The following is a 25,777-nucleotide window of genomic DNA, read 5'->3' on the forward strand; positions in this document are numbered from 1 at the left end:
CCCGGGTGAGCCCAGGCCCTCTGCAGTAGCACCAATTCACTTGGGGTTGGGGAACTTCTAATGCTCCTTTGCTCTGGGGCAACTGATCTCCCCCAGGCCAGGCAGTGGTTGGGAAAAGGCCCTCTCCTGTGGCTTTGGTGTGCTAGTTCAGTGTTTAACCACTGGAACTAGTAAAGGGAAACCCTAATTTGTAGCTTCTGCACATGCCTATGGTGTAAATATTCTCACTATGGTTGATTTCAAGCTACCACCAGTTTAACAACTAGTTCACAGTGGCAGACTATACAATTGGAATTGGCATGGCAATGTACAGCCTGTTACAAGGTGAAGAGACCTATGAGAAGAGAAGCTAGAGAGAACACTAGATGAACTAAGGTTTTGCAGAACCAGAAGTTCAAACAATTTGAGGGATTTTAAAAATAAAACAAGACATACGAAGTTGAGTACAGGGCTTCAGAAGGAGCCAGATGGGCTGGGTGTAGTGGTACACACCTGTAATCCCAACATTCAAGAGGCTGAGACAGGACTGTCATAAGTTCGAGGCCAGCCTGGGCTACATAGCAAGTTCAGCCAGTCTACACTACATAGCGAGACCCTGTCTCAAAAAAACAAAAAGTAGGGCCGGGGATTTAGCTCAGTGGTTTCAATGCCTGCTGTGCAAGTGCAAGGACCCGAGTTCAATCCCCAGTACCAAACCAAACCAAAACAAAACAAAAAGTGGGGGGTGGGGTGGGCAAGTCAGAGATCCTTCAGGGTCTTTAGCCTCATGTTAAATCTTCCACTAAGGGCCAGGTAAAGGGATAACGGAGAAGGGAGAGCCAAATGGCTCTGTGGGGAAGGCTAGATCATGCATTCCCTGAACTTATAGCTGTGGATGAAGAGTGAGAAGCTGAGAAAGCTAGAGCCTGCTGAGCATCAGGGTTGTGTTAGAGCTGCAGAGAGGAGAGAGACCACCCTGGCAGGCTTAGTGTGAGCAACAAGCTGTTTATTTCACTCAGTACAAGCATACTGAGTCTAAAAGGGGAGTCAGTAGCCAGCAAGGAGAGAACAAAGGCTTTAAAGGAGAGGTGGTTTCTGGGGAGGAATTGCTGTCTTGAGGAATTTAGGGGTGGAGAGAATCAACTTCTCTGAACGGGCAGTGTAGATGTGAGTGTGGTCAATTTCTTGGGAAGGGCTGTGCAGATATCCAGCTCCCCAGAGCTGAGGAGTTGTATGTCTGCTGCCAAGGCTTGATGGCACCCAGGCCTGCTAGGGCTGTGCTTAGGCAGCACGGCTGCCATGGAGATGGGAGTGTGACAAGGTTGTGTGCGTGGATGCAGAGAAGGGACTGGGGCCGATCAGATGGAGCCAGTCAGGCCCCAAAAGAACTTTAGTTTTTACTATTATCAACGCTGAGAGCTACAGCACCCATTGGTGCCAGTTGGTAACAAAGCTCACCCTGCCTGCTCTGTGGAGAATCCACTGTGGGGATGGATGGGAGGGGTGTGGGGAGATTAAGAAGATAGGGTAGCCATCTAGCAAGAAATACCAGATCCTCAGACCAGGGTGCCACAGTGAAGATAGGACTGGCTAGTGTCAGTACTTGTTTTAGTGATAACAGAAACTAAAACTAAAGCAAGATTATGAATGTACAGGCAAAAGTTTTAGTTAGAAGGTGAGAGAGCTGAAAAGCCTTGTTTTCACTTTGGGAGGCTGAGGCAGGAGAATCACAAGTTTGAGTCCTGCCTGGGCAGGACTAGTGAGATCCTGACTCAAAAAGTCTAGGGCTAGGGATTTAGCTCAGTGGTTCCGGCGCCTGCCTTGCAAGCACAAGGTCCCGAGTTCGATCCCTGGTACCAAAAAAAAAATTTTAAAAGCTGGAGAAGTAGCTCAGTGTGAAGATCCTGGATTCAATCCCCAGTGTTTCAAGCAAAAATAAAAACAAAGTACCTTGGGTTTTTTGTTTGTTTGTTTTCCTTTTTGGTACCAGGGATCGAACTCAGGACCTTGTGCCTTCAAGGCAGGTGGCAGAACCACTGAGCTAAATCCCTGGTCCCAAAGGACCTTGTTTTGCCGAGTGTTAGACACATTCTCTATGTGACTAACATGCCTATGTGCAGGGAGCAGAGAAGGATTTGACCCAGAGTTATAAAATGACAGTCAAGCTTTGTTCTACTTTTAGTTACCTATTGGGCATCTGTAGCCCCAAGTGAAGAGTTACAATTTTTTTTTTTTGGTACCAGGGATCAAACTTGGGACCTTGAGCTTGTGAGGCAGGCACTGGAACCACTGAGCTAAATCCCTGGCCTTAAGAGTTACAATTTTTAACAAAAACAGCTTTTAAGTCCCTGTCTGACTCAGAAGAAAACACGAATCATGCTTTTACGTATAACAGGAGTAACAAGTGAAGGGCCCAGGAGTTTGTCTTCTGCGTCAGAGGTGCCAGGTGTGGAGGGGTAGCGTGTGGGCTAGGCATGGGGCTGGGGCCTGTGAGAAGGAACAGCGGGTGGGCTGGGGTGACGGGGGATGAGGGTGGAGAGCAGCACTGGGCACGATCTTGGAAAGGCTGGAAGCAAAAGGGCTTGAAGGCTGGGGGCATCAGGAGTGGGTGGGAATGTGAATTCTACAGGCATAAGCCTGGGTGTGAAGCCTGGTAGTGCTCTGACCCTGACTGTTCCTCCACTTCTCCTTCTGTGGTCAGGATTATTGGAAGCAGGCATGTCAGCACAGTGCCTGCATCTTCTGTGCCTGGTCATGATGAGGGCAAGGATTATGAGATGGGAAGGGCTACTCGGATGTGAGGGCTAGAGAGCGCTGGGAGAACGAGAGGCCACCCTCTAACTTTAATCTGACCTCTGCTGAGATGAGGGTCTTTGGGGTCAAGGGCGGAGCTGCCTACTCTCAGCACTTATGTGTGAGGCCTGGTCCTCTGGTGATTTTTTTTGAGACAAGGTCTCACCATGTTCAGACCAGCTTTGAACTCACTATGTAGCCGAGAGGAGACACTGGCCTTGAACTCGTAATGATCCTCCTGCCTCAGCCTCCTGAGTGCTGGGATTATATGTGTGCACCACCACATCTGGCTTCCTCTGGTGATATTAAGGACCATTTCCGGGAAAGTAGTTGAAGGTCAGCCTCAGCCAGTACAGGTGTGGAGATCCAGTGCTGCTCATACTGACAGAAGCCTGGAGCCCCTACATGAGGGGCAGTTACTCAGCCCTCTTGGAAATTTAGTGGGGAAGGTGATTTGGCCATTTCCAGGCTACAGGGAAAGGCCTGAGAAATAGAAGGCAGTCAGAGGACACTCCTGTCCACTCTGCCAAGGCAGGGGCTGGAGTAGGTGCTAGGGGGCCAATGGCTGGGCTGGTGAGAGAGTACTGAGGGGTCTGCCTGGGTATCACCTCCTGGTAGGCTGAGGTTGAGACTTCAGCAGGAGAGGAAGCACTTGGGCCACTGAACCCAGGCCCTGGCCTCAGGCCTGGCCCCTCCCTCCTCCTTTCGTCAGTCAGTTTCACTTTTGTTTTCCTGTTAGATCCCAGGCGGAAGTGCAGGCAGTCTGCTAGACCACCTTGAAGGCCTGGGTGGCAGGGGAGTGTAAGTGTGGGAAATGGGGTTGCCTACAATGAGGTGGTACACAGGATATAGGCAAGGAGCCCTGGGAGGGAGTAGGAGGGGTAATCCAGTCAGCTGGACAGACCCTGTAGGACCTAGAAGGGGTGGAGCTGGCCTCTTCTCTACCCTAATGTTCCATTTCAGGGTTGTGATGGCAGAGGAGGCGGTGGGGGTGGCAGTGGAGGTCCATGGGCTGACCCCCCACGTGCCAGATGAGCTGCTCACACTGTACTTTGAGAACCGCCGACGCTCTGGTGGGGGGCCTGTGTTGAGCTGGCAGAGACTTGGCCATGGGGGCATCCTTACCTTTCGAGAACCTGAAGGTGAGAGGGTTGGCTGAAGGGGGCAGCTTGGCTACCTTGATGCCACCACAGCCCTGATGCCCTGCCCCTGCTCACAGATGCTCAGAGGGTATTGGACCAGGCAAAGCACCAACTGCAAGGTGCCTGGCTGTGCCTGCGGCCAGCCCCGCCATGTGCCTCTACACGTCTGCTCCTCCAAGGACTGCCACCTGGCACCACACCCCAGCGCTTGGAACAGCATGTTCAGGCCCTGTTGTGTGCCATAGGACACCCAGTGCAGCCCTGCCATGCCCTGGCCAGCCCCAGGCCCGATCGGGCCCTGGTCCAGCTGTCTATGCCCCTTCCTGAAGCAGGTAAGAGGTGGGACTGGGGCTGAGGTGCTGATTAGGGAAGATGCCCAAAGCATACCTGCACATTTCCTACAGATTTCCGGATCCTGGAGGAGCAGGCCCAGAATCTGGACCTAGATGGAGCCTCTGTGTCCCTAGCCCGAGTGCCCCAGGCTCGAGCGGTGCGTGTGATAGGGGACAGCTTACCTGTGGACCTGCTGCTGCTGGAGCTGTACCTGGAAAATGAGCGCCGAAGTGGTGGGGGTCCCCTGGAGGGCCTGCACAGCCTGCCTAGACAGCTGGGCACTGTCATCTCCTTCCAGCAATGGCAGAGTGAGTCAGCTGGATAGACCCAGTGGGACCTTCCCTCTCCCACAGAAACCTGATGGACTTTCTTTCTTCCTCCAAGCGGCTGAACAGGTGTTGCAGCGGAACCACTGGCTGCAGGGCTCAGAGCTGAGCCTTGTCCCCCACTATGAAGTCTTGGAGCCTGAGGAGCTTGCTGAGGGCACTGCTGGAGGGGACCATCCATCCACAATGGGGCCTGGAGCCATACACTATGCTCTCCCAGAGGCTGGAAGGCTGGCAGGGTCCCTGAAGGGTGCAGTGGACTCTGGGGAGGCACCAGGGCAATTGAGATCCTCTCTGGGAAAAAGTCATGAGGGATCTCCAGGGCAGGTCATGCTAGCTGACTTGGGAGCTGTGAGGTCTCTGGAGCAAGAGAGGCTAGTGAACCAGGGTCCTATGGGACTGCTGGAGCAGGAGGGGCCTATGAGCCTGGGAACTATAGGATCTGCCAAGCAGGCTGGTCTCAAGAGCCCAGAGCCTAAGGGATGTGCAGGACCGGTGGGCCCAATGGAGATCTCTATGAGGTTGCTGGGGCAGGAGGACCCAGGGCCTTTGGATCTGGCAGAGGAGGAGGCCCTGTTGGGAGCTGCCATGAGCTCACTGGGGCAGGAGGGGCTGGTGTGGCCAGTGGAGATCACCATGAAGTCTCCAGAGAAGGCTGGGTTGGAGAGCCCAGGGCATGTGGGGCTGCTGGGGCAGGTGGGCCTGGTGGAGATGGTATTGTCGATGGAGCCAGGGGCGATGCGCTTCCTGCAGCTTTATCATGAGGACCTTCTTGCCAGCCTGGGAGACGTTACTCTCTTCCCACTTGAAGGAATAGATGTGACAGGCTTTCGGGTGAGTGACTCCTGGGAATTCCTTACTTCTGGGCCCTTCTCCCTCTGGGGCCTCACACTTTTCCTGTGTTCTGAACCTGCAAACTCTTCCTCTCCCGTGGTCCTGTAGCTCTGTGGAGCCCAGGCCCCATGCCAAGCGGCCCAGGAGTTGCTACAGAGTCTGCTGGGCAGCATTAGCTGTCACATGCTGAGCCTGAGGCACCCAGGCAGCGCCAGATTCCTGCTGGGGATGGAGGGACAGTGCCTTCTTCAGGGCCTAGAGGCTCAGTTCCAGTGTGTCTTTGGGACAGAGCAACTGGCCAATGCCACCGTGGACATGAAGCCTGAAGAGGTAGAGGTGGAATTCTGCCCACCCCTACCCTTTTGTGCACCTCAGCCCCCAGTCCCAGTTGCCTCCTCAACCCTCATCCAGAGGCTGATGACGGTGATATCCTCTCCCCACAGGTGGATCCCACTGAGGCCCTTCAGGTCCTTCCTGCACATAGCCACACCCTGTGGCTCCTAGAGAGTACAGGCAGTGACCAAGAGAATGTGAGCCTGGGTAGGGCTCCCTTGAGACCCCAGAATGTACTACGGTCCTTTCTTGACCTCACCCTCTACCCCACTCTGTACTCCCACCTGTCTAGAGACCCTTCCTAGGCCCACTCTATACCTCAACTCATTCCATCTTTCATGTATTCCAACTCATTCTATCCTTCAATGCTACCCTGGCTGGACTTGCCCTATGACTCAGGGGTCTTTCTCTACACCTAGAGGAAGTCCAAGAGATGCTAGCCACTCTGGAGAGCCTAGATTCGGAGCACTGGCAGCCCCTGGAGCTTCGGGAGGAGAAGCCTGAAGAACAACCAGAGGATGCAGCAACTCCAGGGCAGGAGGAGGAAGCAACCGTACCTGGGGCTGGGGAGGAGCCTGTGGCACCTAACATTGGTACACCTGAGCCTGAGCAGCTGAAGGAGGAGGCTGCACTGCAGCTGGCCCTCTACCACTCACTGGAGTCTCAGGACTGGGTGGCTGAGCAGAAGGAAGCTGCAACACTAAGGCGAGCCCTGGCTCTGTCCCTGTTGGAGGCAGAAGAGCCCCTGGGTGGCAATACTGGTAATGGGGCCCAACTGGTGGTACACGTGCCCTTTGAGCAGGATGTGGAGGAGTTGGACCGGGCACTAATGACTGCCTTGGAGGAACACCTCCAGGAGGAGACAGTGAGGCTCCAGGGCCATGTGCTGCCTGAAGAACTGTGTGCTCCCCTGGAACGGTACCATGGTGTGAGTGTTGCCCCACAAGGTGACAGCATCCTCCTCCGTGGCTTTGGGGCCCAGCCTGCTCGTGCAGCCCGACACTTAGCTGCACTTCTTGCTGGCCCTTGGAATTCGAGTTTGGCCTTCCCCTTTGGGGGTTCAGACACCACCTGTGAGTCTGTGCCTTGGGCTGGGAGTGGGATGGGTGGTGGCTATTGGGCTAGTGCCTCAGGCATGGCCCTGACACCTCTCTCCTCATATATTAGTGCCAGAGCAGAGGCTGGAGGAGCCCTTGGGGAGACTGGAGAGCCTGGCAGAGAGTACCAGGGAGTTCCAGGAAGTGGTGAAGGCTTTTTGCGACTCCCTGGATGCTGCCCACAGCAGAATCTGCATCATCCAGGTGAGTCTACACCCTGCTCACTGGCCTCATGGTTCCCTGTGAGCTGTCACACTCCCTGCATCAGGGTCAGCTGGCCAGGAGTGTGGGCAGGCTGGAAGCTGACCTGGTGATAAGAAAGGACTAGGGGGTCTCTGTTGGGAGCAGTGCTACATAATTCTAGGGAAAAATCATTTGAGTAGGCCTAGTTCTCCTGCCTACAGGCCAGCTAGGACATTCCAGACGTTGGGCGCCAAATGTAGGGAACAGGGGGAGGGGACATTACTAGAACCTCTGGAGTAAGTCCTAGTCTCCTTCGAGCCATGGCAGCACACGACGAATTACAGGAAAGGTAGAAAAATGAGACTGAGAAGAAGCTGAGCTTTGGGTCTGATCAGTGCTGCTCTGGGGGGCAAAGACCCCCCCCCCCCCCAGTTTGCAACACCTTTTATTCAGTACATGGGGAAACAGATGTAACAAGTGAAATGCAGAGTTCAGTACTTCACATTGGGATAAACAAGGTGTAACAAAAGACTGGGGGGCAGTGGAAATCTAAGAACAATGAGGAACTATGCAGATGAAGATTTGGTTTCTCCCTGGCGTCTCCCGCAGGTGCAGGTGTGGTCTTGTCCTGGAGCATTACAGCGTCCGGGATCACTGAGGTCTCAGTTGTGACCTGAGGCCAAAATGCAATTATGTCTGGAATGTCCTAGCTGGGCTGTAGGCAGGAGAACTAGGCCTACTCAAATGATTTTTCCCTAGAATTATGTTTGTTTTTTTGTTTTTGGTACCAGGGATCAACTCAGGACCTTAAGCTTGCTCGGAAGGCACCGGAACCACTGAGCTAAATCCCCGGCCCTCCCTAGAATTATGTAGCATTGCTCCCAACAGGTCTCCAGCCTCATTCCTGCCCAGAGGGTGTTCACAAAGTCTGATGGAGAAGACCAAAGAACAGAGAGGTTAGGGGAGGCCTGGGATCTGAGGCCTGAGTGAGGTTCCCTCCTGAATGGTGTATGGCCTTCTCCCTGCCACATATCCTTATCTGGATCATGGGGTGGTGATGTCATCTCGTGGCCACTGGGAGGGTTACTTATTCCCACAGATGATCCCCTTTTTTCTGTCTGAGGGCTCTTCTGCCTCCAATAGAGGTCACTTCAGCAGGTAAAGGGCCAGGCAGGGCTCACTGCCTCTTCATGTGTGTATGTGCGTGCTCTGCACATGTATGTAGATCAAACCCATTGTGCAAGTGCGCTACCATGAAATACACCCCTAGTCCCACTTTCTGTATTTTCTTGTATTCTTACTTGCTAAATCTGGTAACTCTGAGCATGGACATGTTTCCCAAAAAGGCTAGGAATAATTGGTGGGGAGCCAGAGTGAAGCCCAGAAGCCCCAGCCCACCCAGGAAGTTAAGAAAGAAGACCTGAGAAGGAAGGACTCAGGAGACCAGGCATATGGGAGACATGTGTAAAGTTAAAAAAAAATCCCTCCATAGTTTCTTAACATCTTGTCTTGGTGGTGAGAAACCCAATATGACATTTCTTTCCTCTTTTATATTGGCCATGGCATATGCTTGTAAAGTTTTCTTCACTTCAAAGGTTGAGGGTTTCCTGTCAGGCTCCAGAGGTATGTCTTTTTCATCACTCTTCTTGGCTTCTCCCCATCTGGAGATGTTGCCCTCAACTCAGGGAAATGGTCCTTCACTGTGTGTCCAGGTCCCATTCATCACTGCCTCCTGTCTTCTGGGGAAAGTCCTGTGAGGCAGACTTCCTTCCTTCATGTGCCTCACCCACCTGTTCACTCATCATTCCTGTAGCTCTGCTCTCTGCATCATTTCTTTATCTCTATCTCCACCCTCTGGCTGTGTCTTTAACCATCATTATCTGGCTCACTCACAGAACTTTGCTCAGCAATCTTTTCCTCTTTCTTCTTCCTCCTCCTCCTCCTCCTCCTCTTTTTCCGCTCCTTCTCCAGTTGTGCTGGAGGTCCAACCCAGTAAGCTGAACCTTCAGCCTAGCAATCCCATTCCTAATGAGAGAACTCTTATTTTTTAGACACTTTCATAGCAATTAGTCTTGTTTTATGGACGTGGTATCCTTTTGCATCATTCTGAAGAAACTAATTAGAATTCTTTTTTTTTTTGGTACCAGGGATCAAACTCGGGTCCTTGCACTTGCGCAGGAGGCTGTGAAACCACTGAGCTAGATCCCCGGCCCCCAGAATTCCTTTAAAAATTTTGGCAATAAATAAAAAAGGAAGCCATGGGCTGGGGATTTAGCTCAGTGGTTCTGCCGCCTGCCTCATAAGCAAAAGGACCCGAGTATGATTCCCGGTACCATAAAAAAAAGAGAAGCCGGGTGTGGTGATGCAGGGGCTGTAATCCCAGCACTTGGGAGGCTGAGGCGTGACTGCCATGAGTTCGAGACCAGCCTGGGCTACACAATGAGTTCAAGAATCACCTGAATTACTTAGAGACCCTGTCTCAAAACCAAAGCAAAACAGGCCAGGGATTTAGCTCAGTGGTTCCAGTGCCTGCCTCATAATCTCACAATCACAAGGTCCTCAGTTCGATCCCCCTACAAAAAACCAAAAAAACCCACACAAACAAAAACCACAAAAACCCAAAGCAAAACAAAAAAAAATTCTATCTGTTTAGGTTTCTGAGTTTGTTCCCTTAGGACTGATGGTTGGGTTAGCCACTTGAGGCCTTATCTCCTACCTGGGTCTTCCAGCACTGAGGTCTTCGGGCATCTGGTGTAGGGAATGAAGTCCTGAGGGCAGTGTAGGCATCCTGCTGGGCTTTTCCCTGAAGAGGCTTAGCTGTAGGTTCTGCTTTCTGGTGAGCACATGGAGTTTAACCAACTGCAGTCCTCCCTGGAGGGATCAGGCATCCCTGGAACCCTTTTTTTTTTTTTTGTACCGGGGATCGAACTCGGGTCTTTGCGCTTTCGAGGCAGGCCAGAACCACTGAGCTAAATCCCGGGGCCCCCTGGAAGCCTTTTGATGTGACTTGCCCCATGAAGGTATCATGTTGGGGGCTACAAGGTCTTTCCCAGATCCTAAATTCCTCCACCAGAAGGCTCCTGATGGCGGAACTCAGCTCTGTTTTGGGTCAGTCCCCGGTGTAAGGAGGAACTTCCAATAGCCCAGCCCTGACTGCCACTCACCTGGCAGGTGCAGCGAGTGTCACACCCGCTGCTGGAGCAGCAGTACCAGCTGCACCGGGATCGTCTGGTGCAGCGCTGCACACAGCAACCTGCAGAGCAGGTCCTGTACCACGGCACGTCGGCGTCCACAGTGCCTGAGATCTGTGAGCACGGCTTCAACCGAAGCTTCTGTGGCCGCAACGGTGAGGCCTGGGCCGGGCAGGGGCTGGGGCCAGCCGATCCGAATAGTCTGACTTCTGTTTGCCTGTACCACCCTGTAGGCACACTCTACGGGCGGGGCGTGTACTTCGCCAAGCGCGCCTCCCTGTCTGTACAGGACCGATACTCGCCCCCCAACGACGATGGCCACAAGGCAGTTTTCGTGGCACGAGTGCTGACAGGCGATTATGGGCAAGGCTGCCGGAGTCTGCGGGCGCCCCCTCTGCGGGCCGGCCACACCCTCCTGCGCTATGACAGCGCTGTGAACTGCCTCCAGCAGCCCAGCATCTTTGTCATTTTCCACGACACCCAGGCGCTGCCCACCCACCTCATCACCTGCAAGCGCTTGCCCCACGCTTCCCGTGCCACCTCTCTTGGGCTTTTAGGCCCCTGACCTGCTCCTCAGATTGCCGTTCTCCACAGCCCCGTAGGCGTTAGCTAGCAGGGGACAAGTGGACCCTGAGCGCTGGGCCGGCGCCCTCCTGCATCGGACCCACCACCAGGGGTCAGCAGAGCCCAGCGGGAGGGTGCGCCGGCTGGGCACGCCCGTCTTGGCCCGATCTCGCCCGAGCGCGGCTCAGTCTTTGAATAAAACCTGTACGTGAATGAGCGGAAGGGCCTCTGGGAGCTCGAAATCCGTCCTCTGTTTGGGGAATAGGGGATTCGTCGCGGCCAGGGTCGGGGTCTGCTGTTCTCGGGGCGCTGGCTGTGGTAAGCAGGTGACCAAGGCTGCGGCTGCGGGGCGGGGCCCCGCGCACCGGGGCGACCCCACGCTGTCCTGGTGGCACGCACGCTCTCCCAGCGGCGTATCCTTGCCGACCGGCCCGCCCTGCACGCACGGGGAGAAGACTGCGCGGGACGGAGGTGCGCGCACCTAGCGAGCGCCTCCCTGCGGAGTTCCACCGCGGGTGCCGCTCGGTAGCCTCGGGGATTCCCAGCCCTTCTACACAGGGTTGTCGCTCGCTTGCACACTTTTGGTGGTGCTCGTGGCGCGGCTCGGCTCTCCGTCGGGGCCGGCCCGACCGGGGCGGGGCTCTGGGTTCGCCCCGCCTGGGCTGCCTCCGCGTCTTCCCCGGCGCCTGCCCGGGCAGTCTGGCTACAGCGGCCGAGTGGAGGCGAGCGGAGCCACCTGGCACGTAGGACTCGGCAGGGAGGGAGAGGTGCACGGCCTGCGGGAGGTGCGGGCTTGGAGTGGGATCTTAGCTGCAGGCCACCCACCCGGAACTAGGGGCTGTGTCGCAGGCCATCCTGTGGTCCCTTGAAGGGGAGTACCTTCCAGCGCCCTGGAGGTTGCGGAACTGCACGGGCAGTGTCGGGGGTATGGATAGGGAAGACTGCTGCGCCGGGCTTGGGGCTGGAGCAGAGACGGTCCCGGGGAGGCCGAGGGACCTTGGGGAGGGGGCCCTCCAACTCTCCTCTCCAGCCCTTGGGTTGAGGGAGGAGGCACAGAGCCCACATTGTGCGCACAACACCCCACCCTCGCAGAGACAGAGCCCCATTCACCTCTTGCACGCCAGCGCCCTTGGGGCTTGTGCACGCGTGGGTATGCATGTGCCCTGACTACGCTTGCAAGGAGCAGGGTGGGCTGCTGGAGCAGTGGCTTAGTTTTCCCCTCAGCATTGCCGCAGCCTCGCTCCCGCGGCCCACGCCGCTGCGGCTCCAGCTATTTATAGGCCTTCTCTGCAGAGATTGAGGTGGGACTGTACCGGGCTGGAGGTGGGGTGGGGTGGTGGGGAGTCCTACAGATGGAGACTGCTTGGAGGTAGAGTACCAGCATCCAGGGTGTGGGAGGGCGCGCTTGGGGGGGGGCTTCTTTCTGAAAACAGGAGAGTAGGGGGACATGCCAGTGCTTGTGGATGGCTTCCCTTGCTTGCTCACTGGAAGATTTGAGGGGAGGGAATCCAGGGTTGGGATGCAGAGCCTGGAAGCCAGTGTGGGGGAGGGGGTGTTGGTTGGTGTCAGTGTCCAAGTGAAAGTAATTACCCCCTCCCTCCACTTGACAGGGAGGGTGGAACTGGTGTCCTGTGATAGGGGTGGTCAGTAGTTGGGTGAAGAGAGTGGCAGTCAATGTGTGGAGTGGAGAGGGTGGTCAGTATTGTGGTGTTACACAGGAGGGCGTGAGGTCATTATTTGAAGAGGGTCCCTGTGCTGGTATCTGAGGAGAAGGCTGGATGTGCAGGAGGGGAGAAATTGTCAACATCTAGGAGAGGCATGGTGTCAGTGTTAAGGTAGTCACTGTCTAGGTTGAGGAGGTGGTAGGTATGTCAGTGTGCAGTATCTATTTCTCACCAGCAGAAGTATGACCCTCCTGCTGTCCTTTCAGGAGGCCATGTCGGGCGAGGACTCAGAAGTGCGAGCAGTGGCTGAAGGTGGCTCCAATGGAGGCAGTGGCTCCCCTAGCCCTGGGGACACACTGCCTTGGAACCTTGGGAAAACTCAGCGGAGCCGGCGTAGTGGAGGTGGCTCTGGAGGCAATGGGAGTGTCTTGGACCCTGCTGAGCGGGCTGTCATTCGAATTGCAGGTAAGGTGGAAAGGCCTGGTCAGCTTGGTTCATTAGCACAGGACTGTTGATTGACTACCTGCTGTGTGCTCTGTGCAAGTGTTTGGACTAGAAGTGGCCAGAGGGGATCTGCAGTTCAGGTGGGGCCTCTCTGGTCCCAGGTAAGTGCAGGTAGCACAGCGACACCTGCTGTCTTGGCCCGGGCAGCTGTGAGAGGGCAGAAACCTGGCTTTTTGCGAAGCTCTGCTGGCTTCCTGACAAAGGTCCAGTGCCCTTGATATGAGTGATCATTGCCTGGGCCTCTGGGTCCAAAGTGCTCACCAGGCTCCTAGTCTGGTGACGGCCACATGGGGGTAGATGTGCACAGGAGCAGGGCAGGACAGGATATCTGGCCAATGAGAGCCCCACCATCCCTGAGCCAGGGTCCAGCCTTGTCCTACATTAGCTGCCAGTCTGAGGAGGAGAATGGGAGAGATCCAGTGAGAGGCCCAGAGAGAGGTGGTGGGCAGTTGGAGGATGGTTAGTTGGAGGGCAGCCAGTCCCTTTGGGAAGTGGGTCACCCATAGGGCTAGAGGTCATTGGGCAGGATGTGCTGAGAAAGTGAGTACTGACCCCATTCCATCTTCTAGGACTCCCAGGGGCATGGTGAGGCATCTGGAGGGCAGAGGTCATTCCTGCAGGAACCGAAGAGGGTGGACCAAGGCATGTGGGGAGAGGCTTGGAGGCCACCTTCCTAGAGGGGAGGTAGACCTGCAGGCATCAGGGAACTTTGTCACTGGGGAATGTACAGCAAGAACTCATGGGAACAGAAGCAGAGAAGGATGATGGACTCGTCACTATGCCAAACCCCAGAGGCCCAGGTGCTTGTGGGTGACCTTCTGATCTTTCTCATCTCTCATGGGATTTTAAAGAATGAGGTCATTTTTTTCCCACCGGAAAAGGAATTATGAATATCCTTCCCCACCTCCTGAACATTTCAAGATGTGAAGGAATGGGATAGGGCTGTAGGAACCCTCAGCAGTCCCTGCTGCTGGCTCTAGTGGTCTGTAGCATTCTCTGGCTCTAGCTGTGCTGTAGCCTGCAGCCCCTGGCAGGGTTTTTGTGTTCTTTGATGATTTTCTTAGGACTTCTGCTTTGAGGGCATGCAGCATTTAAAGTTTGGAGGACTATTACCAGGGGATTCAGAAGGGGACTTCTGCTTTGAGGTCATCAAGCATTTAAGGTTTGGAGGAATATTACCAGGTCGTTCCAGGAAGAAGGACGTTTGGAAAATTCTGGGAGACAGAGAAGGCTTTGCCAATGTGATGGTTGGAAAGGATTATTCTTTCATTTATTACCAAACTTTTTGTTGTTCTGTAAATTGCCTACTCCAGTCCTCCTATGTGTAATTCCTTTCTTGTGTTTTAAGCTCTTTCTTTCTTTTCTTTTTTCTTTTCTTTTTCTTTCTTTCTTTCTAGGCAGGGTCTTGCTCTGTAGTTCAGGCTGGCCTTGAACTCACTGCAATCTTCCTGCCTCAGCTTCCCGAGTGCTGGCATTACAGATTTACAGAGGTGCGCCACCACGCCCACCTAAGGGCGTTTTATACATTAGAGAGACCAACAGGATTGTCTTCAGGGTTGTAACAGAATTCTAAAAAAAGGAGGAAGGGAGGGAAAAGGGAAAGTGGCACAAGGGTGGCCAGGTGAGGTCGCTGGCTGGAGCACAGAGGGTTGCTACACAGGCTGGGGCTGATCCGGGAAGTGGCTGTCACAGGACTAGGACCTCAGGGAAGGAGAGTCAAGGAGTCGGCGACTTGTGGGTAGCAGGCAGGGGCGTGCGCCCGCCGGGATGCGCGCGCACGGGACCAGGCTCCGCGCAGGCACGGGCCAGCTCCAGGGACAGAGCTGTCTTGGACCAGCCCCGCCCCGTCCCTCCCGTGGGGCATCCTGGGTGCGGGGCGGGGCAGGGGCGGCCTCTTTAAGCCGAACGCGCCTCAGCTGCTGGGGCAGATCGGCAGCCCGGGCCAGAGGCTGTCACTGCGCGTCCGGAGTCCCATGCCCGCAGGCATGGCCGCCCTCCGGACGTCCATCCCGCCACCAGACGAGCAGGACTTCATCCAGGCCTACGAAGAGGTGCGGGAGAAGTACAAAGGTATGCTGTACCCCCAAACCTTGCCCACCCTCTGGGCGGCCACCCAGCTCTGTGTCTGCCAGACTGACAGCTGGCTGCTGACCACCTTGTTGAGGTGGCTGTCCTGGCTAGCCACGCAGAATCCGGGCACTCACTGGCCTTTTTGCCGGGGTCCCCCCGCCCCTGCCCTCAACCTGTGGCTGAATGTTCGCGAAAGGGGCGGGCAGGCTCTACTGAGCCCCCGAAGCCATGCCCTTAATAGGGCATCCTGCAGCACGGGATGGGGTGGGCTGGGACTCCGGCGTGGGTTGCAGGCGGGGCACAGAGCTTGTCAGGGTCGGGGTCTGGGCCAATGTCTGGGGTCTGTGCCAGTAGACACGTGGGTTACGGTTGAGCTGTCCCTGCCCCTCTTCTGGGGCCCTGCCTAAGGGGCGCGTGGCTGCTGCTGCCTGACAGTGGGTCACATAGCTGCTGTGTTTCCTCATTGCTTCAAACTGGCCAGGGCCTGGGCCAGTTCCCCATGGCAGGGAAGCCCCCTGTACCCTGTCCTTGTCTCCTGGAGCCACCTCCTAATGAGTGACTCCAGCAGACCTCTGTGCCCTTCGCCACATCTTTCTGGAAGCTCTGGGACTTCCCAGGCCCTCAGTGCTCTCAGCTGCCTGGCTTCAGGTTGGATCCCTGGGCTCGGAGCAGACATGGACACTGCCCTGGCTCCCAGCCCACAGAGGCTGGCCAGAGTCATGGTGGGGGCTCCAAGCTGAGCTGAGAAGACCAGGTTCCAGCTCCACCAGGCTGGTTTTGTTGGCTGTGCTTCCAAGGGCAGCTTGGCGAGATAGGCAGCTAGGGCTTTGGCGGGAGCCCCATGGTGCCACTTGGCCCCAACTCTCACCTGGGCAGGGTAGATTTCACAATGCTTCAGGTAATGGTGGATATGTTCTGGGGGCCTCTTAGCCAGTATGTGGCTGACCTGTTGACCTGTGTGACCAGTTTACCTGGGCTGGGTGGTGTCTCTCCTGGGACAATGGGCTCCTGAGCTTGACTACTGCACTCTGGGGAGGCCCTGGGAGACCAGCCTGACGCTCATGCTCTGTGCAGCTGCCTCTGCTTAGGAGGGCCCACCTGGACAAGAGCTAGGCAAAGAAGCAGCCACCTACCTGGGCCACAGCCCTTCTTTTTATGAACTGGCCACTCTTCTTAAGGTGAAGAGAAGTGTTTTCTTCTAGAGCAGTGATGGCAAACCTTTAGAGCTTTCAATGATACAAGTAGCCCACTGCGGCATGTGTGCCATAAGTTTGCCACCTTTCTCTGGCATTGTGCTGAAGCCATGAAGGGCTATTTCCTCAGCTTCCAGGGGCGGGGACTTCCTGGTCATTCTAGAGTGGCCTTGAAGAAGCCCGAAGTTTTCCAGTATCAGTTCAGCACCCTTCTACCTCCCCTGGGGGCTGAAGTTGATATGGACATATGGGACTATCCTAATTCATGTCTCCCTTGCCTTCTGGGCTTGGCCTTGGAGGCCGATGAGAGGGTGTTTGGGGACTCTTGCTTGGCTTCTGCCCATGGGCATAGAAGTACCTGTCTGAAATGGAATCATATGATAGAGCACCTGCTCACATGTGTGTGGTGCTCTCCTGGGAGTTGCTTGGCAGGAATGCAGATGTTGGAGCTAAGAGTTAGGAGAGCTTCTGGACCATGCCAGGGACCCCAAGTCTCCTTGGCTCTGGCTCCAGGCAGGGGATGGATTGGTGAAGGCCTGGGAGCCATAGGCTGAGGCTGAGGAGTGCTTCACACTTGATCCCCGGGGGCCACTTGGGAGTTAGGGGACTGAAGCACCTCCGCCCTATCCTGTCCCTGGGGTGGAGGGGCTGGGGAGGCAGTCCTCAGTGAGGAAGACAGAGGGCATTCCCTGGTGTCAGTCTGTGTCAGCCTGTGTTGGCCCATGAGGGTCTGGGAGGAAGCTGGGCAGGAAAAGTAGAGGCTCCCTGTCCTGAGCCCAGCCCAGAGGCAGCTGCTCTGTGGAGGCAGGGAGTTCCATCTGTCCTTGGGGACCCCTGCCCAGCCCATGGCTGAACTGAGGAAATGCTCTGGTCTTTGCTCCTGGCCTCCTCCTCACTCTGGCTTTTGTCCCAGCCACTCTTACAGAGATGCCACCTTCCTTTTCTGACTCTCACCCCTCTGACCTTTACCTCCCTTTGCACTTCAGGCCCTTCCCTGGACACGTCATTCCTGGCTCTGCTCCTGGAAATCCCTGTTCCTCTATGGGACACTGCTGCTCCCAGGACATTTTTATTTAAAACAAAATTTTTTTAATTAAAAAAAATTTTTTTTGAGACAAGGTCTCACTATGTAGTTTAGGCTGGCCTTGAACTCAATATGTAACTCAGGCTGGCCTCAAACTCATGGCAATCCTCCTGCCTCAGCCTCCCAAGTGCTGGGATTATAGGCATTTGTCACTATACCCAGCTTTGGGATATATTTAACTTCCTGTCTGTTTGAGCCCCTCAGTCTTCCCAGCATTCCTGCCATTTGACCAGAAGAGATTCCTATAGGGCTGAGACTGCTGAGGCATTTGTGGTGGGAGAGCTCTGGGAGGCCCATAGGAGGGGACCTTCCTTGCTGTAGGACTGTGGGCTGGGCCAGCTGCAAGGGGTATCCTGACCCATGGTCCCTCCAAGCTGGTCTGTGACAGCTCACAGAGGATGGGCCACTGTGATATGTCATGGGAGCCTAAAGAGGGCTGTGGCTGGGTAGGATGGCAGGGAGGGGTTTGAGGAGGACATAGGGGAAGAAGGAACAGCTGAGCCCCTATAGCAATGCTGTACACCTAGGGTTCAGGGGCTGGTCCATAAGGCCAGAGCATCTGGTACAGGGAGAGGGTAGGGAGCTAGGTGTGGATATTTAAGAGCTACGTGTCAGAGATGGCATGGATCACGGGGTGGGGCTGGGGGTGCTAACACAGAAGTGGTTCCAGAGCAGGGATGAAAGGTATGAGAGAGGAGGGCAGGTGTGAGTACTCTTGGCGAGTGGATAGGGGTTGGGTACCCACCTTGGAGGCCTGCACTGCTCTGGGGAGTGGAAAGGGACGAGGATAAGTATTAGTGTGTCTGCAGGAAGACCCAGCTAGGGGGCTCCCACACCTTCTTTAAAGGCCTAAGTCTGCCCAGTGCTTCTGTGGATGGTACCCTGTTCACTTGTCCCTGCCCTCTGTGGAGCTAGACCCTGAGCTTGGTTATCTGTGTCCCTGGCACCATTCCCAGCCCTCAGCTAGCATTTGGTGGATGCTTCCATGGGTGAATGGTGATGATGAATGTTGGGCGTGGCTTGCGGTGCCTGGGGCTCAGCTGGCAGTTATTTGGGACCTTATAGAGAAGACTTTTGGTATGTGTTAACTGTCAGAGGTCAAATATGCTGCCGGGCGTGGTGGTGCATGCCTGTAATCTCTCTCAGCAATGGGGTGGCTGAGGCAGGAGGATCCCTGTGAGTCTGAGGCCAGCCTGTGCTACATAGTGAGAGGCTATCACAAAACGAAACAAAAAACAAAACAAAACCATCAAGCCTTATGGGACTATCTAAAGAAAAGTGAAAATTATACCTCTGCCCCTAGACTCACTGTGATTAAGATTGAGAGAGAGGGAGAGGGCCAGGGATTTACCTCTGTGGTACAGCTGCCTGCCTTGAAAGCACAAGGCCCTGAGGTCAATCCCTGGTACCAAAAAAAAAAAAAAAATTTGAGAGGGAGAGAGCAAGCCAGCAAGCTGGGTCTGCAGTTTCCTGTGAAGCTGCTAGCTTTCCATGTCAGCCCCGATTAGGCTCACTTCATGCTTATTATTGCTGGTTTTTAATTGCTTTATTGAGATGTAATTCTCAAGCCCTACAGTCACCTATTTAGTGTGCCATCCAGTGGGTTTTAGTATATTTGGAGTTGTACAATATCACCACAGTCAATTCCAGAATGATTTTGTCACCCAGCCCCTGGAAGTACTGATCTACTTTCAGTCCTTATGGGTTGGCTTGGATTGGACATTTCATATAAGTGGAATCCTGTGATTTTGTATCTGGCTTCTTTCAGCATAATGTTTTCAAGGTTTGTCCTGGTTTGTGTATATCAGTGCTTCATTTTTTTTTTGTGGTGGAATAATATTCCATATTGTGGATATACCAACTTTTATTTATTCATCTATTATTTGGTAGATATTTGAGCTTTTTCCACCTTTTGGTTATTATGAATAATGACACTATGCACATTTGCATAGAAGTTTTTGTGTGTCTGTATATTTTTATTTCTCTCTGGTGGATACCTAGGAGTGGAAGGCTGGGTGATGTGGTAATTCTATATTTAATCACTTGAAGAACCGCCAGATCTTTCCCAAAGTGGCCGCAGCATTCTCCATTCCTAACAGCAGTGTATGAAGTTTCTAATCTCTTCACATCCTCACGAACACTTGTTATTATCTGACTTTTTGTTTATAGACATCCAGTTCTAGTGGGTGTGAAGTGGTAGCTTATTGTGGTTTTGATTTGCATTTCCTGATAGCTAATGATGTTGAGCATTTTTTTCATGTACTTATTGGTCATTTGTTTAATTTTTGAGAAATGTTTACTCAGGTCTTTTGTCCAGTTTTATTTTTTCCTCTCTTTTTTGTCCATTTTTAAATTGAGTTTTTAAAAAACTATTGATGGGCCGGGGATTTAGCTCAGTGGTTCTGCTGCCTGCCTCGCAAGCACAAGGACCCGAGTTCGATCCCTGGTACCAAAAAACCCCCCAAAATAACTATTGAGCTGTTTTTATCTATGTACAAGCCCCTTATCAGATAATATTTTTTATATACCTGATACAACATTTTATTTTCTTGATTTGTTTCGTTTTTATGTTTATTTTTTGAGACAGGGTCTCATATAGTTCAGGCTCACCTTGAACTTACTTTGTAGCCCAGGCTGACCTTGAACTCATGGTGATCTTCCTGCCTCAGCCCCTCAAGTTCTGGGATTACAGGCCTGTGCCACTGCACCTGGCTTTTTAGTTTTATGATAAAAATTAACTGTTATGAAAGAAGAAATTTCAATTTTAAAGATTGTCAAAGAAAACAAATCATCCTGCTGGGCATAGTGGTGCATGCCTGTAATTCCAGCACTTGGGAAGCAGAGACAGGGAAATGCCTTGAGTTCAAGGCCAACCTGAGCTACATAATGAGTTCAAGGCCAGCCTGAATTAAACCCTGTCTTAGAAAAACAAAACAAAAAAACCCGAAGGAATGAAAGAAAAAATTACCCAGAGAAACATTAGTACAAGGTGTTATATGAAAATGATTGGCATAAGAAGGCCAACAGGGGTGGATTCCTCCCTCTTCTAGCATTGGGCAAAACCAAATCAGCACCTTTCAGGCAAACTCAAACATAGTTATCCTATCATACTGATTTTTCTTTTCTTTTTTTTAAAATTTTTTTACTAGTACATGTTTGTAGTACTTAGGGATTACATTAATTGTGGGGAGTTGGTACATGACACAGCTTAATTCTTTTTATATCCCCTTCCATTCCCCTCCTTTCCTTCTTCCTTCTATCTCTTGGTCTCCTCATTTGCAAAAGATCTTCAGATTTGTAAAAAAATTTTCTCATTCTATGGGTTGCCTTTTTATTTTCATGATGATGCCCTTTGAAATATATATATTTTAATTATTATGAGTCTGAGTCTTTTTGGTTGCTTTTTACTTTTGGTATCATGTCTAGCAACCATTGCTTAAACCAAAGTCACAAAGATTTATGCCTATGTTTTCTTCTAAGAATTCTATAGTTTTAGCTCTTCGAGCTGTTTTGAGTAAACTTTGTGTATAGTTTGAGGTAGGGGTCCAACTTCATTCTTTCATATGTGGCTATCTACTTCTCCTTAACCGTATGTGTGTTGTCAGGCCCAAGGGCCTCATCCATCCTAGTCAAGGGGAGTGGTAACCTTCTCTACTTTCATAGAACACTATCTACTTGTCCTAACACCCCCCCCAACCCGTAGTGGGAATCGAACTCAGGACCTTGAACTTTCCAGGCAGGCATGGTGCCACTGAGCTATATCTCCAGCCCTCTAACACCATTTTTTTGGAAAAAGTTATTCTTTCTCTGTTGAATGGTATTGACAGCCTCATGCTTTTAAATGGCTATAAAATATTCCTTTACACAGAAGTACTGAAGTTTATTTACTTCACCCTTTTAGATGGACATTGGACTTATTTGAAGAGTGTATTTCTAAATTGCCACACAGTGTAGATGAGCTCAGCAGATATAACAGACTCTTTAGTCAGTTCCCTATCTGATTGATGAAAAAAATTCTAATTCATCTTCACTTGTATGCTTTGATTATTAATGAAACATCATTTCATAGAGTTATTGACCATTTAATTTTTCTTCTTTTATTATTTTTTTTTGAGGATTAAATCCTTCACACTCAGGGCCTTTGCACTGAGCTGCATCCTCAGGCCCCTCCCCTTTAAAAATTTTTTTACATTTTAAATTTTGAGGCAAGGTCTTGCTAAGATACTACATTGCCCAGGCTGAGCTTGAACTTGTGATTCTCCTGCTTCAGCCTCCCAGAGTGCTAGAATTATAGGTGTGCGGTTCCATATCTGGCTTCAGCTCCCTAAACGTTCCCTTGTGTCCCTAACTTCTTTTTTTTTTTCTGGTACTAGGGATCCAACTCAGGACCTTGCACTTGCGAGGCAGGCACAATGTCACTGAGCTAAATCCCTGGCCTTCTTGTTTCTGTTGTGATGTCTTATACCTTGGATCAGTTTTGATTTAATTCTGTCAATGGTGTCTTTGGCCAGATCAATTTATTTATGTATTTATTTTTTCGTTTACTATTTTTTTTTTTTTGAGTCAGGGACTCACTGTGTAACTCAAGTTGGCCTTGAACTCACTATGTAGGTCAGGCAGGCCTTAAATTCACAGCGATCCTCCTGCCTCAACTTCCCAAGTGCTGCAATTATAGGCGTGTGCTACCATGTCTGGCTTAATTTATTTTTCATTTTGTTATTTTACTTTTACTGTTTTGAGACAATGCCTTGCCATGTTGCCCAAGCTGGTCTTAAATTCCTGGGCTCAAGCATTTCTCTTGTTTCAGTGTTCCAAGTAGCTGGGACCATAGGGCACATGCCATATCAATTTTTAAAATTCACCAGTCTTTTATTCTGTGACCTTTGGATTTTATGCTTTTTTGTTTGTTTTGTTTTGTTCATTTTTTCCAGACAGGGTCTCACTATGTAGCCCAGGCCGGCCTCACTGTGATCCTCCTGCCTCAGACTCCTGAGTGCTGGGATTACAGGCCTGCAACACCACACCTGGCTTGGATTTTCTGTACCAGGGATCGAACTCAGGACCTTGTGCTTGCAAGGCAGACAGCGGAACCACTGAGCTAAATCCCCAGCCCTATCTCCACCTTTAATCTGTGTGGAATTTGTTTTGGGCGGAGGTATATAGGAGACTGTGGGTGCTGAGATAGGAAATTGGGGCATAGCAGAGACTAAACAATAGGGTGTGACCTGTCAGTCATAGAGAGCTGGCATATAGCACTGCTGAGATACATGTATAAAACAGCTTCCCGCCCTGCCGGACATCAGAAAAAAAATACAAAAAACAGCGGCCATTGGGCCTCGCTGCCACTATATTCTTACTAAGTAGCTGCAGTGACCAGCTCTGTGTGCAGGCATATTTTCTCTCTTTTTCTTTCACTTCTGTTTCCTGTCTCTCTTCCTTTCACTTCTTTTTCACTTGTACTTCTTTTCTTCTATCTTCAATAAACTTTAAACTTTTATGTCCATTGGTTGTCCTGTACAGTTCTTTAAACACAACAGCAAGAGCCTAGAAAAGGCCACTCTCCACCACACCACCCAATAACAGTGTTATGTCTTCCATGTCTAGTCCTGGGTTCATGGTGACAAGGAGGATTTTTAATTTTTTAAAATTTTATTATTATTGTTATTATTATTTTTCGTACCAGGGATCAAACTCGGGTCCTTGCACTTGCGAGGCAGCCAGCGCAACCGTTGAGCTAAATTCTCGGCTCCTGTTTTTTGTTTTTTGTACCAGGGATTGAACTCGGATCCTTGCGCTTGCGCAGCAGGCGGCACAACCACTGAGCTAAATCCCTGGCTGTTTTTTGTTTTTTGAGACAGGGTCTCAATATATAGTCCAGGGTCTCACTATATAGGCTGGCCTTGAACTCATTATGTAGCCCAGGCTGGCCTTGAACTCATGACGATCTTCCTTTCACAGCCTCCTGAGTGCTGCAATCACAGGAATGCGCCACTATACCTGGCTCCAAGGAGGATTTTAAGTCTTCTCTCCCACCAAACTCAGCTTCCTGGGAGCAGGGTCCAGGTCCTTCTGCACTTCTGTTGCCCCTGAGGCAGCCTCCCCTGGGGTAAATGGGAGGGACATGGGGATTCCAAGTTGTACCTTCAGGAACCAATCAGGGCCCCCAGAGAAGCTGATGGCAGTGGAAGTGGAGAACTGCTTGGGGCTGGAGGTGGCATGTCTGTATCTGGGAAGGCAGAAGAGGGCATGAAGAGTGCTTGTGGCCAGGTGATAAAGAATATCAGGGGCCCCAGCCAGACTTTGGGGGTATAGGCAGATTGAGGTGCTGAGGGGTATGTGAGGCCGGGCTGGTGAGTGCTGGCTGAAGACTGTGATGATCCCTGTGGTACTTGGGACCTGAGCCTGCAGCCCCCCTCTCCTTACCTTGCTTAGGTCATGGTTTAGCTGTGGAAGGTTCTCCCAGTAGGGCATTGGCTCATGGCAGGAACATTTACTGCCTTTTTCCTGAGGCATAGGGGATAGCATAGGGAAGAGGATGGAGGCCACTTTGCAGCCTCTCCATGAATGGTAACATGTTTTCAGCTGAGTCTACCAGTCCACACCTGCCTGTGGAATCTTGGTAGTCCAAACCTGTATTTGCTTCCGCCTTTGACCCCTTCAGCCTCAGTGGCGGTGTTGGCTCACGTACAACACTCTCATAAACCTGTGGGACTAACCCCAGCATTCAGGAGGCTGAGGCAGGAGGATTCCTGAGAGATAGAGGTCAGCCTGGGCTACATAGTGAGTTCAAGGGCAGTCTGAATTACATAGTGAGACCCTGTCTTAAAATCAATCAGTCAATCAATAATAAAATAAACCTGTGGGACTTATTTCTATGTCACAGGGAGTCAGGCTACTAGATTGGAGGGCTCAGCACAGGTCTTTTTGGATACTTTCATCTCTGTTCCTGGTTCTGCCTGAGGGTGAATGGACTCAGGGATCATACTCCTGATCTCTTCTGCAGGGTTTGTCCAGTCACACCTATGACTTTCTCTCCATTCACACCTGTCCTAACATTAGCATCTTTCTGCCATCTGAATAGGCTGTGAATTTCCCAGATCACCAGCATTGGCTCTTTTTGTTTAACAGTTCCTTCCTTGATTTAGCTCTCCTTTTTTTTTTTTGGTACCGGGGATCGAATTTGGGATCTTGTGCTTTCGAGGCAGGTAGCTCTTTCTTCTTGTACTTTATTACAAACAAGATGCATGCCAGGCGTGGTGGCCCATCACTTGGAAGCTGAGACAAGAGGATCACCATGAGTTCAAGGCCAGTCTGAACTACATAGCAAGACCCTGGTGCCCCCCTCCCTAAAGCAGCCAAGCTAAAGCTTGTTTGGAAGTCTTCAGCCAAATATTAGCTTAAAAGTTCACCCTACAGTCAAATGCAATGCAGCCAACTTTTGCCAGTGTATAACAAGGGTCACCTTTTTTCTAGTGTTCAAAAATAGGTTCCTCTTTCCAAGTCCTACCCAGCAACATCTTTAACCTCTGTATTTCTTTCCTTTTCCTTCCCTCCCTCCTGTCCCTTCCTTCCCCTTTCCCTCCCTCCCTCCTTCCTTCTTTTTTGAGATGGGTCTTCTGTGTAGCCCACGCTGGCCTTGAATTCCTGGACTCAATCTTCTGTCTCAGCCTCCAGAGTACTTCAATGTTTCTTTCTTTTTTCTTTGTCCCTCCCCCCGACCCCCCAGTACCGGGGATTGAACTCAGGACCTTGTGCTTGCCAGGCAGGTTCAGTGCCACTGAGCTAAATCCTCAGCCCTTGATTTTGTTTTTTGAGACAAAGTTTTGCTATGTAGTTCAGGCTGGTGTTTAAATCACTATGTACCCCAGGCTGGCCTCAAACTTGGGTTGATCCTCCTGCCTCAGCCTTCTGAGTGCTGGGATTACAGATGTCCGCCACCACACCCAGCTGACCTCAATATATCTGTCAACAGTTTGGTCTGGCAATTTAGGCTTTTTCTGTCAAGGGCCTCAAATTTTTCTAGTTTCTGTTACTCAATTCTAGTCCACTTCCATAGTTTTAAGTATTTGTCACAGTAGCCACTGACTCCTTGTGACAACATCTGTATTAATTTCCTGGGGTTGCTGTAACAAGTTACCCCATACAGAATTGTGTAAAACAACAGAAATTTACCTTCTCTTAGATCTGGAGCCTAGAAGTCCACAATCCAGGTGAGCTTCCTCTGGAGGCATTTGCTAAGAGCCTGCCCTGCCTCTATTCCTTGGCTTGTGGCTGTGAGGCTCTGCCCTTCTGTCTTCCAGAAGGACACGTATTCATAGATCTAGGCCCCGCCCAGATAATCTAGGATAGCCTCATTTCCAGATCTTCAGTTTAATTATATCTGCAAAGACCTTGTTTTCAAATAAGCTCACATTTAGGAATTCCAGGGTGGTTGGCTTATCTTTTGGGGGCCACCATTTAGCCCCACCCCAAGTTATTCTTCAGTGG

General features: G+C 51.7%; 2 protein-coding genes, 1 long non-coding RNA gene and 1 pseudogene across 20 annotated transcripts in view; 2 read left to right on the forward strand and 2 right to left on the reverse strand.

The window, feature by feature from the left end:
- The window catches only part of Parp10 (poly(ADP-ribose) polymerase family member 10), a 38,666-nt gene extending 27,665 nt beyond the window's left edge, over nt 1-11,001 (forward strand). For 3 of the 9 annotated variants that reach the window (XM_087183562.1, XM_087183570.1, XM_087183575.1), the window contains exons 2-10: nt 3,736-3,914; nt 3,992-4,246; nt 4,319-4,555; nt 4,632-5,407; nt 5,516-5,737; nt 5,851-5,947; nt 6,160-6,813; nt 6,908-7,041; nt 10,192-11,001. In XM_087183562.1, coding sequence (XP_087039688.1) covers nt 3,743-3,914; nt 3,992-4,246; nt 4,319-4,555; nt 4,632-5,407; nt 5,516-5,737; nt 5,851-5,947; nt 6,160-6,813; nt 6,908-7,041; nt 10,192-10,776 — 3,132 coding nt within the window. In that variant the 5' untranslated portion in view covers nt 3,736-3,742 and the 3' untranslated portion in view covers nt 10,777-11,001. Of the gene's footprint in view, nt 1-2,493; nt 3,574-3,716; nt 3,915-3,991; nt 4,247-4,318; nt 4,556-4,631; nt 5,408-5,515; nt 5,738-5,850; nt 5,948-6,159; nt 6,814-6,907; nt 7,042-7,779; nt 9,068-10,191 lie in introns of those variants that run through there. The other 6 variants (XM_087183584.1, XM_087183589.1, XM_087183559.1 and 3 more) reach the window with 6 other exon arrangements.
- Nucleotides 7,401-10,372, reverse strand: LOC110347226 (uncharacterized). The gene is made up of 3 exons (XR_002391685.2): nt 10,185-10,372; nt 9,737-9,853; nt 7,401-7,693 (listed from the first exon to the last, which is right to left on the reverse strand). It is a non-coding gene; the product is annotated as an uncharacterized LOC110347226 (long non-coding RNA).
- The window catches only part of Plec (plectin), a 62,607-nt gene continuing 47,787 nt past the window's right edge, over nt 10,958-25,777 (forward strand). For 4 of the 10 annotated variants that reach the window (XM_013069270.3, XM_087183494.1, XM_087183502.1 and 1 more), the window contains exons 1-2: nt 11,221-11,514; nt 12,706-12,904. In XM_013069270.3, coding sequence (XP_012924724.1) covers nt 12,712-12,904 — 193 coding nt within the window. In that variant the 5' untranslated portion in view covers nt 11,221-11,514; nt 12,706-12,711. Of the gene's footprint in view, nt 11,094-11,220; nt 11,519-11,682; nt 11,701-12,705; nt 12,905-14,848; nt 15,014-25,777 lie in introns of those variants that run through there. The other 6 variants (XM_013069272.3, XM_004837769.4, XM_087183490.1 and 3 more) reach the window with 6 other exon arrangements.
- On the reverse strand, nt 20,848-20,958 carry LOC147830227 (U6atac minor spliceosomal RNA; annotated as a pseudogene).

This window comes from Heterocephalus glaber, unplaced genomic scaffold, assembly GCF_053883595.1.
Source record: "Heterocephalus glaber isolate CG9 unplaced genomic scaffold, H.glaber_assembly_v1.0 deba00000281, whole genome shotgun sequence".
NCBI classification, from domain to species: Eukaryota; Metazoa; Chordata; class Mammalia; order Rodentia; family Bathyergidae; genus Heterocephalus; species Heterocephalus glaber.